This window comes from Macaca nemestrina, chromosome 7 (genome assembly GCF_043159975.1).
Source record: "Macaca nemestrina isolate mMacNem1 chromosome 7, mMacNem.hap1, whole genome shotgun sequence".
NCBI classification, from domain to species: Eukaryota; Metazoa; Chordata; class Mammalia; order Primates; family Cercopithecidae; genus Macaca; species Macaca nemestrina.
Genome location: NC_092131.1, coordinates 39,029,324 through 39,043,175, shown reverse-complemented (window position 1 = coordinate 39,043,175; position 13,852 = coordinate 39,029,324). Strand labels below are relative to the sequence as shown.

The 13,852-nt window shown below is 50.3% G+C and overlaps 1 protein-coding gene across 4 annotated transcripts in view; it reads right to left on the bottom strand.

Moving 5' to 3' along the window:
• The window catches only part of LOC105472884 (actinin alpha 1), a 108,386-nt gene that overhangs the window by 45,904 nt on the left and 48,630 nt on the right, over window positions 1-13,852 (bottom strand). For all 4 annotated transcript variants that reach the window (XM_071099975.1, XM_011726450.3, XM_011726451.3 and 1 more), the window contains exons 2-3: window positions 5,726-5,840; window positions 1,083-1,202 (exon numbers count right to left, since the gene is read on the bottom strand). In XM_071099975.1, coding sequence (XP_070956076.1) covers window positions 1,083-1,202; window positions 5,726-5,840 — 235 coding nt within the window. The remainder of the gene's footprint in view (window positions 1-1,082; window positions 1,203-5,725; window positions 5,841-13,852) is intronic.

Here is a 13,852-nt window from a genome sequence, read left to right as displayed (position 1 = left end):
CTCCATTTGATGTATCAACAAAATATCCCTCCATTTCTAGAAGAGAGGGGACTGTAAGCTTCAACCAGAGAAGAGGTCTGCTCCTATGGACCTATCAGGAGCAAGACCCCTGCCCGCTCCAAGGAAAGGCCACTCTCTGAGGGCATTTCTCTGGTGTCAGAAAGACCTGCGTTTGAGTTCCGGCTTTGCCGTTTATTGACGGCAGAACCTTAAGGAAGTAACGTAATCTCTTTAAGCATTTGTTTTCTTATGGCAAAATTGGGAGAATTAATTATGAGAGCTGCCTCATAGGGTTGTTGGAGGATTAAGTATATGCCACAGAGTGAGCAATCCACTCTCACAGCCAGGGTGTGTCTCGAATGAGTGAGATTCGTTCGTTTTCAGGTCTCTGACCTCACGCAGCAGGTGCCCCATAAATACTTGCTAAATCCACGGTCACAGGACTGAAGGGGCCTGGATAGAATATCTTCTGCCTGCTCTAAACGACCGACTCTCAATTTTTCAGAGCCACCACCACGCACACAAGAAATTACACTATCTTCTTTTAATCATTAAGGACATCCTAGTAATAGCTTTTTTGGGAAGTGTTTCTAAGTAAAAGTGAAAGAGTTAGGAAGCTACACTGCAGGGAAATGCTATTAAAAATGTTCCTACAGACTTCAGTCTTGCCAGGACCCCGGGGGAGTCTCGGGGCAGCCTCCGGCCTCCACCAGCCTGCGTCTGCACACCCTTTCCAGCCCACACACAAACCCTCTGCTCCAGGCAATGCTGTGCAGTCAGGCCTGTGGATAGGGGAGTGGGCATGCCACACACACAGAACTCCACAGAGCAAGGACGTGGCTAAGCTGGTGCAGGCATGGGAACAGGGGTCTGAGTCCTTGGTTTTGGGCAGCGCTGAGACCAGAAAAGCGCTGTTGCAATACAAAGCACCCACAGGCGACCAGATGGAGGTGTTGGGGACCCACTGCCCAATGCCCCCAAGTGATGCAGGGCCCAGGAGGCAGCTCAAAAAAGGCTGAGAGAACCAGGGGGGACAAAGAAAATCAGACTCCTTAGGGCCACCAGAGGCAGGCCTTACTCACCTTCGGCTCCAATGGACACCAGTTTGACGCCTTTGCTGGCTATGAAATCCAGGGCCTTGTTGACGTTGGAGATCTTGTGCACCCTCATCTTGCCTCGCTCTGGCTTGGCCAAGCGTTCACCTGTTTGGATCAAGAGGGAGGAAAAGGAAGGTGAGATGCTATGAGCCAGGGGCCAGAGCTACTATCACTACACCCTCATCCAAGGCACAGCTTAGCTAGGCAGGAGCGTGTGCATGTGTGCACGTGTGTGTGTGCTCACATGCCGCTCAGGGGCTGGAGAATGTCACCCTGGCAGGGAATGGAGGGAGAATCTACCCTGCCTCTTCTTTCTTCCGCTTCTCAGGTCCAAACCTGCTTGCATCCACTCAACATTTATTTATCGAGCCCCTATGCATGCCAGGGATTTGGCTGGGTGCTAGGAATAGGGGGGTGAACAAAACAGTTTCTTGCCTTTATGTAATTATAGTCCAGTAGGAGAGACAGACCTTAAACAGAGAAACACAAATAAATATATACAATGAACATATACAAAGAAAGATCCATGCTCTTCAAAAGAGGAGGAGGAAGAGGAAGGAGGAACTGAGGATTGGTCAGGAAGGTCTGAGTCTTTGCAGCCAGGCAAAGAAAGCAAGGAATGACGATCAAGGCAGAAGGAATAGTACATGCAAAGGCCCTGAACTCCTTTCTAGCCTTCCCTGTGCCCTGGGAGCAGGGTATAGGTTACTCAAGTATGAACTTCCCTGGTATTTAAATGGGCTGCCTATAGCAGCCCATCCCCATTTGAGAACTGCAGTTCTTGTCCTGTTATGCTGCCTCCCATGGGCACCCACGGCTCAGCTCCAGGTCAACCCTCCACCCCCACCTCCAGACTCCACACAGTAGCTTCTGCTGCTCAGGTTTCAAGGTCAGAACCTTCAAGAAAATAGAGGTAGAGGAGCTGGCTCTCCAAATACCCCCATTAAGAGTGCTTTTATCCCAGAACAACAAGCATCCAGGAGCCTCTGAGAATTTTCTAAGTGCAGCATGTGGCCATACCTAGGAAAGGGGTACATAGCTGTCAGGGTCTCTAAGGGGCCAAGGACCCCAAAAGGCTGAGACCCACCATCGCAGAGCCTGGAACTCAGGCCCCTTGTGCCTGCCCTGATCTCCTGACCAGCCCCACTGTCTCCCCAGCAGGCCGACAGTCTGGCTGTGACAGCTCCAGGGACCAGCCACTGGGATTCTGGGCTAGCCCACCCTGTCAGAGCAGCACCTCTCCAGGTGGCTTCCCAGCAGCCCACTAGCTTCTGGAGGACAGCAGACTTCCTGCCACAGATGGGATCTGGCTGTCAGCTCCCAGAGAAGCACAGCTGTTTTTTAAATTAAATCAAGACTTTCCACTTGGGGCCCTCCCAAGACTCTGGCTGCAGCCCAGCAAGGTACCCCAGCATTTCCTGTCCAGAGGAGATGGCACAGGGGCTCCCTCCCCACAGGATGGATGCAGGCAGCACCATGTCCCTCCCTGGAAGGCTGCTCCTGCTACAGCCCCAGCCCTTGGGGCCTGTCCAGCTAAGTGGAGTGCCCCAGCCATTCAGCAGCTGCGCACTCTGGCCGGAAGGGGGCTTCTGCAAAGGACAGTGAAGGAGACAAGGGTTAAACATGGGAGAACGGGAGAAGCTTCCCAGACCTGGGCCAGTGGTTCTCAAACGTCAGTCAGCACAAAATCACCTGGAGAACTTGCTAATCTGTGGCTGTCCCACCCCTTTCCCCCTCTCACTAAGTTTGTGATTAGGAGGGCTGGGGTAAGGTTTGGAAATCGGCATTTTGACAAGCAATCCTGCTGATTCTGGCGTGGGTAGTCCAAGGACCACACTTTGAGAATCTCTGTAGGCAGCATCCCCTCCTTCTCCTCATCCTGGGGCATCCTACCCATCTCCAACGATGATCAGGAGAAGAAGGTGCCCCAGCATTTCCTGTCCAGGGGAGAACAGATCATTTCATAGAACAGATCCTCCCCAGCCTTGGGAAAGAGACACATGCTTCACAGACGCGCACAGGTTTCCCTGGGCACAGGTCAGACCCATGCAGCAGGAACACACTGGGTATCATGCAGACAAGCCCAGCTCTGGGCACTCAGTCGTTCTAATGTTCCCGGAGCACCACCTACATGTCTGGTGCTGTTCGAAGCACCTGGGACACAGAGAGAAGATGGCCTGCCCCAAGGAGCTGTGTGGAGCAGAGAAGAAAACAAGCGAACCAAAAATGATTACACTTTGTGGTAAAAGATACAGCAGAGGAATTAATGGGGTATTAGAGGTGCTGGGGAGCTGGGCAGGGGGTGGGAGGCAGTGGTGCGGGCTGGGCACAGCCCACTCAGATTAGGGGACTGAAGGGTGAAGAGGAGGGGTGAAGCCTTCTTGAAGGACACCCTCAAGCTGTGTTTTGAAGAATGATAAATAGTAAGGCCAGGTTTGTTTAAAACTGGGGAAGGGTAGTCGAGGAGGTAGGAAGCAGGGACATTCTAAAAGGCAGTTAGAGGCTGGGCACGGTGGCTCACACCTGCAATCCCAGCACTTTGGGAGGCTGAGGCGGGGATATCACCTGAGGTCAGGAGTTCAATACCAGCCTGGCCAACATGGTGGAACCCTATCTCAAAGAAAAAAAGAAAAAAGAAAATAAATAAATAAATAAATAAATAAAGGCAGTTAGAAGAAAACAGCATGGTGGCTTCTCAAAAAATTAAACAGAATTCTCATGTAACCTAGCAAATCCACCTTGGGGAATATACCAAAAAAGAACTGAAAGAGGGATTTTAAAAGTATTGTGTACACCCGTGTCCCAGCATTATTCACAATACCCAAAAGGTACGAACAACCCGAGTGTCCACCAACAGGTGAATGAACAAAATGTAGGCAGCCATTTTCTATCTGTAGGGCATACGTACAATGGAATATGATTCAGCCTTAAAAAGGAAAGGGATGGCGGCACATGCTCCAACACGGATGAACCGCGAAGACATTCTAGTAAGTGAAATAAATCAGTGTCACAAAGGGAAAAATACTATATGATTCTACTCGTACAAGGTATACCTAGAGGAGTCAAATCAGAGACAAAAAGTAGAATGGTGGTTGCCAGGGGAGGGCCAGGGGGAGCAGGGAGCTAGTGTTTAACAGGTGTAGGGTGTCGATTTCAGACGGTGAGGAGCCCTGAAGATGGACAGTGGTGATGGCTGCACAACAGTGAGTGCATGCATTTAATACCACTGCACTGCAACCTTTAAAATGGCTAAAAATGATACATTTTTGTTATATATTATTTAACCATATACACAGGTTTTATCTGAAAGTAGGAAAAACTACTTTTAAAAAAAAGGGCAGTTAGAGCTTGTGCAAAGGCACAGGGAACAGAAAGTGGATGTCATCTGAGGAGAGCTGCACGTTCCCCGCCCCCACCGCCAACGGGCTGAGGATCTAAGGTCTGATACCTTTTTGGGAATAGTGAGTTGAAAACAAAGCAGGTGCCAGCTCATGCAGGATTCCATAAGCTATGCTAAAGAATGTGGCCTGCAGGCTCAAAGCCCTGGAGAGGCACCGTGGGCTGAGGGCTGTGAGCAGGGAAGAGCGTGACCATATTTGGACTGACTGTCGGGCGAGCCCTCTGGCTACAGCGATGGGGGTGGACTGCCAGGAGGAGCTGGGGTAAAGGCCTTTATGGGATCATCTAGGTGAGAGTTGACACAGGCCACACTGACACCACAATAGTAGGAGTTAAAAGAAGGATTGAGAAGAAGGAATCAGAATGAACAGAACATCAGTAACAAGTTGCAAAGAAGAACTGTCTATGATCCCAGCTTGGGTACAGAGAACAAGACTCTGGGAGGGAAAAGAGGTTTGCTAGGGCAGGAGTGACCAGCACAGAGTTTTGGACATGCTGAGAGGACCGTGTGGGACACTGGGGTGGAGATGCCCAGCGAGGTTCAGCATTTGAGAGGTGGCTCAAGGGAGAGGCCTGGGCTGGGATTAGGTCTAAGGCTCACTGGCATCAAGGTGAAGAGAAAATGAAGACAGTAGCTAACATGGCCCAGCGTATCAACCAAGGCTAGACTCACGGGACTCCCACTCTTTACGGGATGGTAGCAGAAAGGCATTCATAAGCAGGATGAGATGTGTGTTCCAGTAGAGCTGTCCCTCCAGACATCTGGACAAACCGGGGGCTGGGGAATGGCCTGGGTCACCTGGATACAGCTAGATAAGTAGTAATGGAGCCAAGATTTGGAGACAGTACTGGGAATGGCCTGGGTCACCTGGATACAGCTAGATAAGTAGTAATGGAGCCAAGATTTGGAGACAGTCACCCATGGTTAACATTCTTGGCCACAGAATCGCACTGGGGTGGAGAAAGAACCTCAGTTCCTTCAAAGCCTCCCTTTTTTTTTTAACAAACAAGGATGCTGAAACAGAAAGGCAAAGCAATTTGTCCAAGGCACCTGGATGGCTGGCACCAGAACCAGAACTCAGACCCACGCTCCTAGGGGGAATTCATACATGTCATCCCCAACTTGTTTCAAGAGTCCCAAAACCAGCTGCGCCCATGGACAGAGTGATGCCAAGGTGTCAGGCAGCACCAATAGACAGCATCTCGTCCTGGGCCAGGGTCCGCCTCACCTGAGATGACCTCCAGCAGCAGCATGAGCTTCAGGCCATCCCGGAAGTCCTCTTCGATGTTCTCAATCTGCGTCCCCGCCTTCCGGAGGTGGGAGTTACACCATGCCGTGAATGTCTGGGCAGAGAGAAGAAGGGCAAGTGGTCAGGGGACTGGTGTTGTCATCCTCATCGGACAAGCTGTTTAACAGTGCCGGGGGGTGGGCGGTGGACACCTACTCAGCAGAGCCTCTCAACAGAGTTGCCCCACCATGGTCTCATTCACAGCGTCAACCAAGCACTGAGCTCCCCATAGGGCAGCAGCCGAGGGACCCTACACAGAGCCTGCTACATGGGTGGGAGCAAGCAGGATAGATGAAGCAGCAAATTTCCTTAACATCCGCCTCCCAGCCCTCTCTCACAGACATCATGCACACCCACATTTGAAAATGCCACAATTCCATTCTTATAAGTTACCTCTTAAGTTATAAGACTTAGTTTCAATCTTCACAGTTCTAAGACAGAGTAACCCAGAAGTAACATATTAAGCCCTGTTGATACCTTAGGGTAAATTAGTATATTAAATCATTTCATTAGCAGCCAGCTAAGAGAAAGGAGTAATAAGTTTCACTGAGAACAGAATTCAGATGCAGGGTGTCAGGATAAGGGGGAAGAAGAGTAAGCACCCCAATGTGTATCTGTGTGTGTTTGGGGTGGGGATAGGGGCACCTTAAGCTGCAAAAGCATGAGGAGTTCCAGAAAGGGAACGTAAGTAGGTTAAATCAAAGACCATCAGCTTCATAGTTCTCTATTAAGCAGATCATGATCAGGTGAGGCAGCAACTAAGCCATCCTGTGCCAACAGCACCACCTGGTGGTTCAAACAGAAACAGGGTGTCTCAACAAACATGAGAAAAGCATGCATCTCAGTTTTACACACCTAAAACAGGTATCTCTCTCCAGTTGTCTCCAGTCTATGGCAACCAGAGAGAAGAGCTCCCTTGCTTTAGATCTAAATCATTCATTGGCAACTCCAGACTTCTCTGCACCAAATGGCACTACCAATTACATGGGGCTTACCCAACACCAGAGCCATTCACCTCTCTTCCCACCTGCCCTGCAAAATTCAAAGGGTGGGAAGAGTATCATTCATGTGATAGTAGGAACCACACTAGAAATACTCTTCCTCATGGGAAAGGTCACAGCCTCATGCTCCCCACCCCCTTCCTCCTGCCCTGGGGAACTCCGAAGTTGAACTGGCAATGAGTGGGCAGGAAGAGGGAAGAACATCACATCAGCGAGTATTAGGGGAAAAGAAATAGCTGCTTAGATTTAGAAGCAAAAGTTGAAGAGCCTGTGAGCAAGAAAGAGAACAGGGGGACAGGAGCTATCACTCCACACAGGCAGGGAGAAAGGGACAACATTATGATACCCCATGACTCTGGGCTTAATCTTTCAATCATGTCTCACTAGTAACTTACCAATACGGAATACCTGTCTCTTCCTGCAAACATATCTCCACTCTGCAAGCCAGCCTACTCCCATGATGAAGAGAAACAGCGTATTGTGCTATCCCAGAGCTTTGGGAAGACTGGCACACAAATCGGGGGTGGATAAGAGACATACACTGATTTCCAATGTCCTCTCTATCTTGCTTGGCTAACTCACTCATCTTTCAAGACTGGGTAGAGATATCACCTCCTCCAGGGAGCCTTCCTGATAGGCACCTACTATGTCTGGGCTGGACATACACCCACAGTACCCTGCATTCACCCATTATGTCTAGCCACTTGTCAGCTCCACACCCCCAGCCTGGGAGCTCCTGGAGGTAGACACACAATGTTCACTTTCATATCCCAGAGACCCAGGGCACAGAGTCAGGGGACACAGCAGTGAACTAAACAGCAAAAGTCCTTGCCTCTGTGTAGCAGACATTCTAGTGGACATAAGAATTGTGGAGCCAGGTGAAGGAACAAGTGGGGAACTGGATGCAAAGCTGAGAGGGTCCTGGGAGATCCAACTGTACCTTGTGGGTGAGGCTGAATGCTCTCAGGGCAGGGAGTGATGGGACAAACAGGGCTCTTAGGGACCCTCTGGACACAGAAGATAGCTCGGAGGAAAGAGGACACAACAGGGGAGGGAAGCATATGTATCAAGCATCCTTCCTCCGGTGCTGGCACTGCACCTTTATCCTTTAGCCTTCTTTATCTTTATTTTTAACTTCTTTTTATTGGTAGAAAAAATATTAAAGGATTTTTAACTCTTTAAAACAAATATAATTTATTTTGGTTTTGCACATTCCCTCCCAGCTGACACTGGTCTGCCCAGTGTCTTCAAGCTGTGCATTCACACTGCAGTGTGCGTTCACACTGGGGTGGACGGTCTTTTATCATTTATCACCAACTTGGCCATCCCCAGCACCCAATCCCAGGCCCCCAGCACTGAACCTTCAGCCTAAGGTTTTCTATTCCCTTGAGGGGAACGGTGTCAGCCCCAGCAACTCGAACAGACGCTTTCCGGTCCAATGTGACCTGAAACACCCGGGGTCCTAGCAGGCACCGCCCTGCGCCCGCCCAGCTGGGGGCTGTAAATTCTCACTGTTTACTACCCAGTCGTGGAGGGGGTTGGGGGTGAGATAAAGGAGGAAGAGGCTGCTGTTGTAAAAAGACACTGCTTTTGAAAGAGGAAAAGCGCTGTTGAAAGCAGCCAGTCCCCTTTCCTGGAGAAGCCAGGCTTAGCCCTGGGAAACAAAACACACCTGTGTTTGCTCGGGTCTCCTGGACAAAGCACTGGAACACGGCTTTACTAAAACCCCCAACCCTCAGAGGCCCCACAGATTACTGCCTTGAAGGGGGCTCTGAGCACCTCTCAAACTGCAAAGTTTCCCCGACAAGCAGCACCCACCGCAAAGGTGAGGCAAGAGGAGGAAATGGTGACCCGGTGATCAACAACGTGCCCTTCGGGATGCATCAGAGCTGGGTTCCGTCCTCAGATCCACTATTTACTGGCTGTGTGACCTTCAGATTAACCTTCCTAAACTTCAGTTCCCTTTGCAGTAAAACAGGGACAGTAAGAGCGCTTCATAAAAGTTAAAAAGATTAACTCAAAAAATATCCGTAAAGAACTTGCCATTGAGTAAATGCTCAACGAACAGTGGGGAGGAGGAAGAGGACTAGCTCCCCACAATGTTCCCAGGACCAGGTCTCAGAGGACTTGCTCTTGCTCCCCTGCACTCCCAGCCCCATCCTCTCCCTGCCCCCAGCCACCAAACCCTCCTGTTGTAGGTCCCACCCCGCCACGCACGGTACTGTTTCCAAGATGACAACATGCCAGCTTTTTGAACCAGTGCCGGTGTGTTCGTGGGAGAGGGCTGGAACTGTGGCGTGTTCGTGGGAGAGGGTGGAACTGTGGCATGTTCGTGGGAGAGGGCTGGAACTGTGGAGTGTTCGTGGGAGAGGGTGGAACTGTGGCGTGTTCGTGGGAGAGGGTGGAACTGTGGAATGTTCGTGGGAGAGGGCTGGAACTGTGGCGTGTTCGTGGGAGAGGGCTGGAACTGTGGCGTGTTCGTGGGAGAGGGCGGAACTGTGGCGTGTTCGTGGGAGAGGGCGGAACTGTGGAGTGTTCGTGGGAGAGGGCTGGAACTGTGGCGTGTTCGTGGGAGAGGGCTGGAACTGTGGCGTGTTCGTGGGAGAGGGCTGGAACTGTGGCGTGTTCGTGGGAGAGGGCTGGAACTGTGGCGTGTTCGTGGGAGAGGGCTGGAACTGTGGCGTGTTCGTGGGAGAGGGCTGGAAATGTGGCGTGTTCGTGGGAGAGGGCGGAACTGTGGCGTGTTCGTGGGAGAGGGCGGAACTGTGGCGTGTTCGTGGGAGAGGGTGGAACTGTGGCGTGTTCGTGGGAGAGGGCCATCTTCAAGTCACCTCCTTGGGTCATGCTCAGGCTCACAGCCTGACAAAGGAGACCTGGGACGGCAGGTCTTCAGTGGATCCACTCCGTTCCAGAAATGGCTTCGGGGATGCCGAGAGGTCCCAGGAAAAGCCCTCGGGACCAAGGATCACACTGGGACGTTCCCACAGAGCAGCGGCAATGGCCTGTTCTCCTCTCAGCAGCCCTATCTGCACTCCACCCGCCCTGGCCCTGCACAGTCTCTGAGGACCCGGGACAGAGGGAGGGGCCGCAAAACAGCCTGGACCCCTGCTCAGCCTCTCACTGACCTTGAAGCCACTGCCCATGTCTAATCCAGTTTAAAGGTGGTTTGAGGAGGTGAAGAGTGCAACTTTCCAGCCCTGAAGTTCAGGGTTGCAAAGAGGGACCTGGCCAGGTGCCAACAGAGGGGCCCCAACCCAGACCAGGGCTCACGGAGCTGGCCATGGAGACAGAATCACATTGTCCACCTTCTGTACAGGTCTCACAGCCTTGCTCTCACAGATGCCACTAACATCTTTTCGTCACATCTTTCACAATTATCATGTTGATATACTTCCTTTAAAATGTGTTGGAAAGGAATATGGCTTTTGAGAACGTGCCTTCCCTGCCCTCCAGCTCAGACACACTGCAATGTGACTTTAGCCACAACAGGCCTCTTTGAGCCTCAGTTTTCATGTCTGTAAATGGGGGACAATAGCATCTCCCAGGCATGACTGAGAGGAAATACCCTTATGCAGTAAATAATATCAGCATAGTAATGTTAATTTATGTGAATAATGACAATATAGTATCATTGTGTCTGAAATATAGTAAGTGTGCACAAAGTGGTGGTTCCTGCCATCATCATCACTGCCTGAATTTTAGATTCTAAAAGGATGTCTGAATAATCACACTCTGCAGGGATCTGGGGTACAGAAGATTACCACAGAAGCATGAGTCAGGGGATGAGCTTTTACAGTCAAGCATCCTTCATACCCTTGGTCATGGGGGGAGGGAGGGATAAATCACAAGATCCTAAAGCAGGAGGGCCATGGGATTTGCTCGGATCACTCTGCAGACAAGTAGCTATGGGAATGCAAGGATTTAGTCACTCTAAAGAAGACACTGCAAATCCAGGCCTATCAACTTCTAAGAGGTGGTAAACCCTGGACAAGTCACTTGACATGGCTCTGCCTTAAGGCACCATCTGTAAAATGGGGGTAGTAATAGCACCTCCCAGGGGACTACTGGAGGAGTCAATGAGACAGTCCACTTAAAACACTGAAAATGTTATAGCAACTGCAATAATTATCCATTGTTACTATTGCCACCACAATTGGGGGTATAATTATTATAAGTTTATGCTGTTAACACACCTCATAAAAGAATGTTAGAGCTAGAAGAGGTGTTAGGCACCACCCAAGTCAAACCTTGACTTTACAACTAAGGACAAACACCAGAGAGGGTGAGCGGCTTTCCCCAGCCCACACGGCTGGGTTACATTCACAACCCAACCTCCCAACTCTTTCAGCCCCTCACACTTTCTGCTCCACCCAAATGATGTGGATTTCAGGTGCAGGCATGGGTGGGTGCTGGAAGGGAACAGCAGAACCAAGGCTGAGATTCTCAGTGGCCAAACAGGTAAGCTGAATCTCATAGGGTATCACTGAAAATGGGTCACTGTGAAGTGAAAACACCAACCAGATGAAATCCAGGGGACTGCAGCCAGCATTGGCACAGAGAGTCTGAGCTGATGGAACATCAGCAGAGTTGGCAGAAGATGGGCAGCCTCCCTGGGGCAGCCTGGCAGAGACAGGCAGAGCCCAGAGACAGGCAGGTGGTTGTCAAGAGGCAAGCGAGATCACAGATGGTAAGCAGACCAGACAGGCCTTTGAGGGGAACCTTGGGAACTGGGGCTCCATGACCAGGAGGAGAGATGAGAAGGCTGAGGGATTCACTGCAAATATCTAAAGACCCTCCCGTGAATGAGTGAGTCAACTTGCTGGGTATAGACCAGGCAGAACAGGCCAGTGGTGAGGAATGGTGAGGAAAGTGGATTCTAAAGCAAGATGGACGTGGATCCAGTGAGTGACTGTGCAGGTGACTTGACTTCTCCAAGCCTCCATCTCCACATCTGTAAAATGGGGATGGTAATAGAACCTACCTCACAGGGTGGGGAAGATCGTTGCAGCAGCACGTGGAAAATGCTTAAGCACAATTACCCACACATAAGCCTCCAAAAATGGGAACTACTATTATTAGAATGAAGGACAGAAAGTTTCAGGGAAGATTAGAGTTCGACATAATAAAGAACAGATCACAAGCTGGCTATACAGTGTGCTACCTGCGGCTAAAGGCAGGGCTCGGCAAAGGAAGGGATTCAAGCAGCTCCCTCCGGCAGAGCTAAGTACGGTCCCTTACCATTCTGACTCTGAGAGCCTGAGGCAGCCCTTGAAAATGTTGGTTTAGAGGATTTTTTTTGCAGCGTCCCAAGTAGCTGGGACTAAAGGTGCACACTACCATGCCCAGTGTGATGTTAATATTGATTGTCAACTTGATTGGATTGAAGGATGCAAAGTATTATTATTCCTGGGTGCGTCTGTGAGGGTGATGGCAAAGGAGATGAACATTGGAATCAGTGGACTGGGAAAGGCAGACCCACCCTCAATCTGGGTGGGCACCATCTAATCAGCTGCCAGCACAGCCAGAATAAAAGCAGGCAGAAGAACATGAAAAGACTAGACTGGCTGAGTCTTCTGGCCTCCGTCTTTCTCCCGTGCTGGATGCCTCCTGCTCTCAAACATCAGATTCCAAGTTCTTCAGCTTTGGGACTCGGACTGGCTTCCTTGCTCCTCAGCTTGCAGAAAGCCTACTGTGGGACCTTGCTCTGTGATCGTGTGAGTCAGTACTCTCCTTAACAAACTCCCCTTTATATATACAGCAAGGTTTCTCAACCTCAGTACTACTGATATTTGGGGTCTGAAAAATGTTTTGGTGGGGGCAGGGAAGCTGCTGTATGCATCATAGGATGTTCGGCAGCACCCCTGGATCCCGCCCTAGCTGCTCAGAACATCCCCCAACCCCAAGCTATGACAACCAAAATTCACCCCTCAGTTCCTCATCTGGAGGAGACAAACACATGTGCCACAGATCATAGTAACAGCAGCAGCTGATATGTATGGAACATTTGCTACATGCCAGATCCTCTCCTGAGTGCTTTACCTCCTTTAACTCATTTGAATCATCAAAATGACACTGTGGGACAAGTATTCTTCCCACTTTAGAGATGAGGAAACTAAAGCAAAAGGAGGGGTCAAGTGTAGGACAAGTTAGTCCTCACCTCCCTGTTTTTTTTTTCGTTTTTTTTTTGTTTTTTTTTTTTTTTTTTTGAGATGTATCTCGCTCTGTTGCCCAGGCTGGAGTGCAGTGGTGCGATCTCGGCTCACTGCAACCTCCGCCACAGGGGTTCAAGCAATTCTCCTGCCTCAGCCTCCTGAGTAGCTGGGATTACAGGCGAGCACCACCACACCTGGCTAATTTTTTTGTATTTTTAGTAAAGACGGGGTTTCACCGTGTTGGCCAGGCTGGTTCTCAAACTCCTGACCTCAAGTGATCCGCCCACCTCAGCCTTCCAAAGTGCTGGGATTACAGGCATGAGCCACCGTGCCCAGCCACTTCCCTGTATTCTTATGCATTTTTCTTGAAACAGTGGCCCTCTTGGGCTATCCTTTGTTTTTCTACCCAGAAGAAAACACGGCTATCCCAAAATACAAGTGTACCAGGGTGCATGTGAGCTGCCCAATGGCAACTAGAATACGGCCTCTGTATCACAGCAGGAGGTGACCTGAGGCAGAAGCAGCTCCTCTGTGCCTCATATGGGAACATGGGCCCTGGGCTGCCACACCTCCAATGAAGAAGAGACAGAAATCTGAACTTTTGCTGGGTGTAGTGGCTTATGCCTGTAATCCCAGCACTTTGGGAGGCCAAGGTGGAAGGATCACTTGTGTCCAGGAGTTCAAGACCAGCCTGGGTAACACAGTGAGACTTTATCTCTACAAAAAAATCAAACAAAATTTAGCCAAGCATGCTGGTGCACACCTGTAGTCCCAGCTCCTCAGGAGGCTAAGGTAGGAAGATTGCTTGAGCCTGGGAGGTCGTGGCTTACAGAGAGCCATGATTGTGCCACTACAGTCCAACCTGGGTGACAGAGTGAGACCCTCTCTCAAAAAAAAAAAAAAAAAAAACCTAG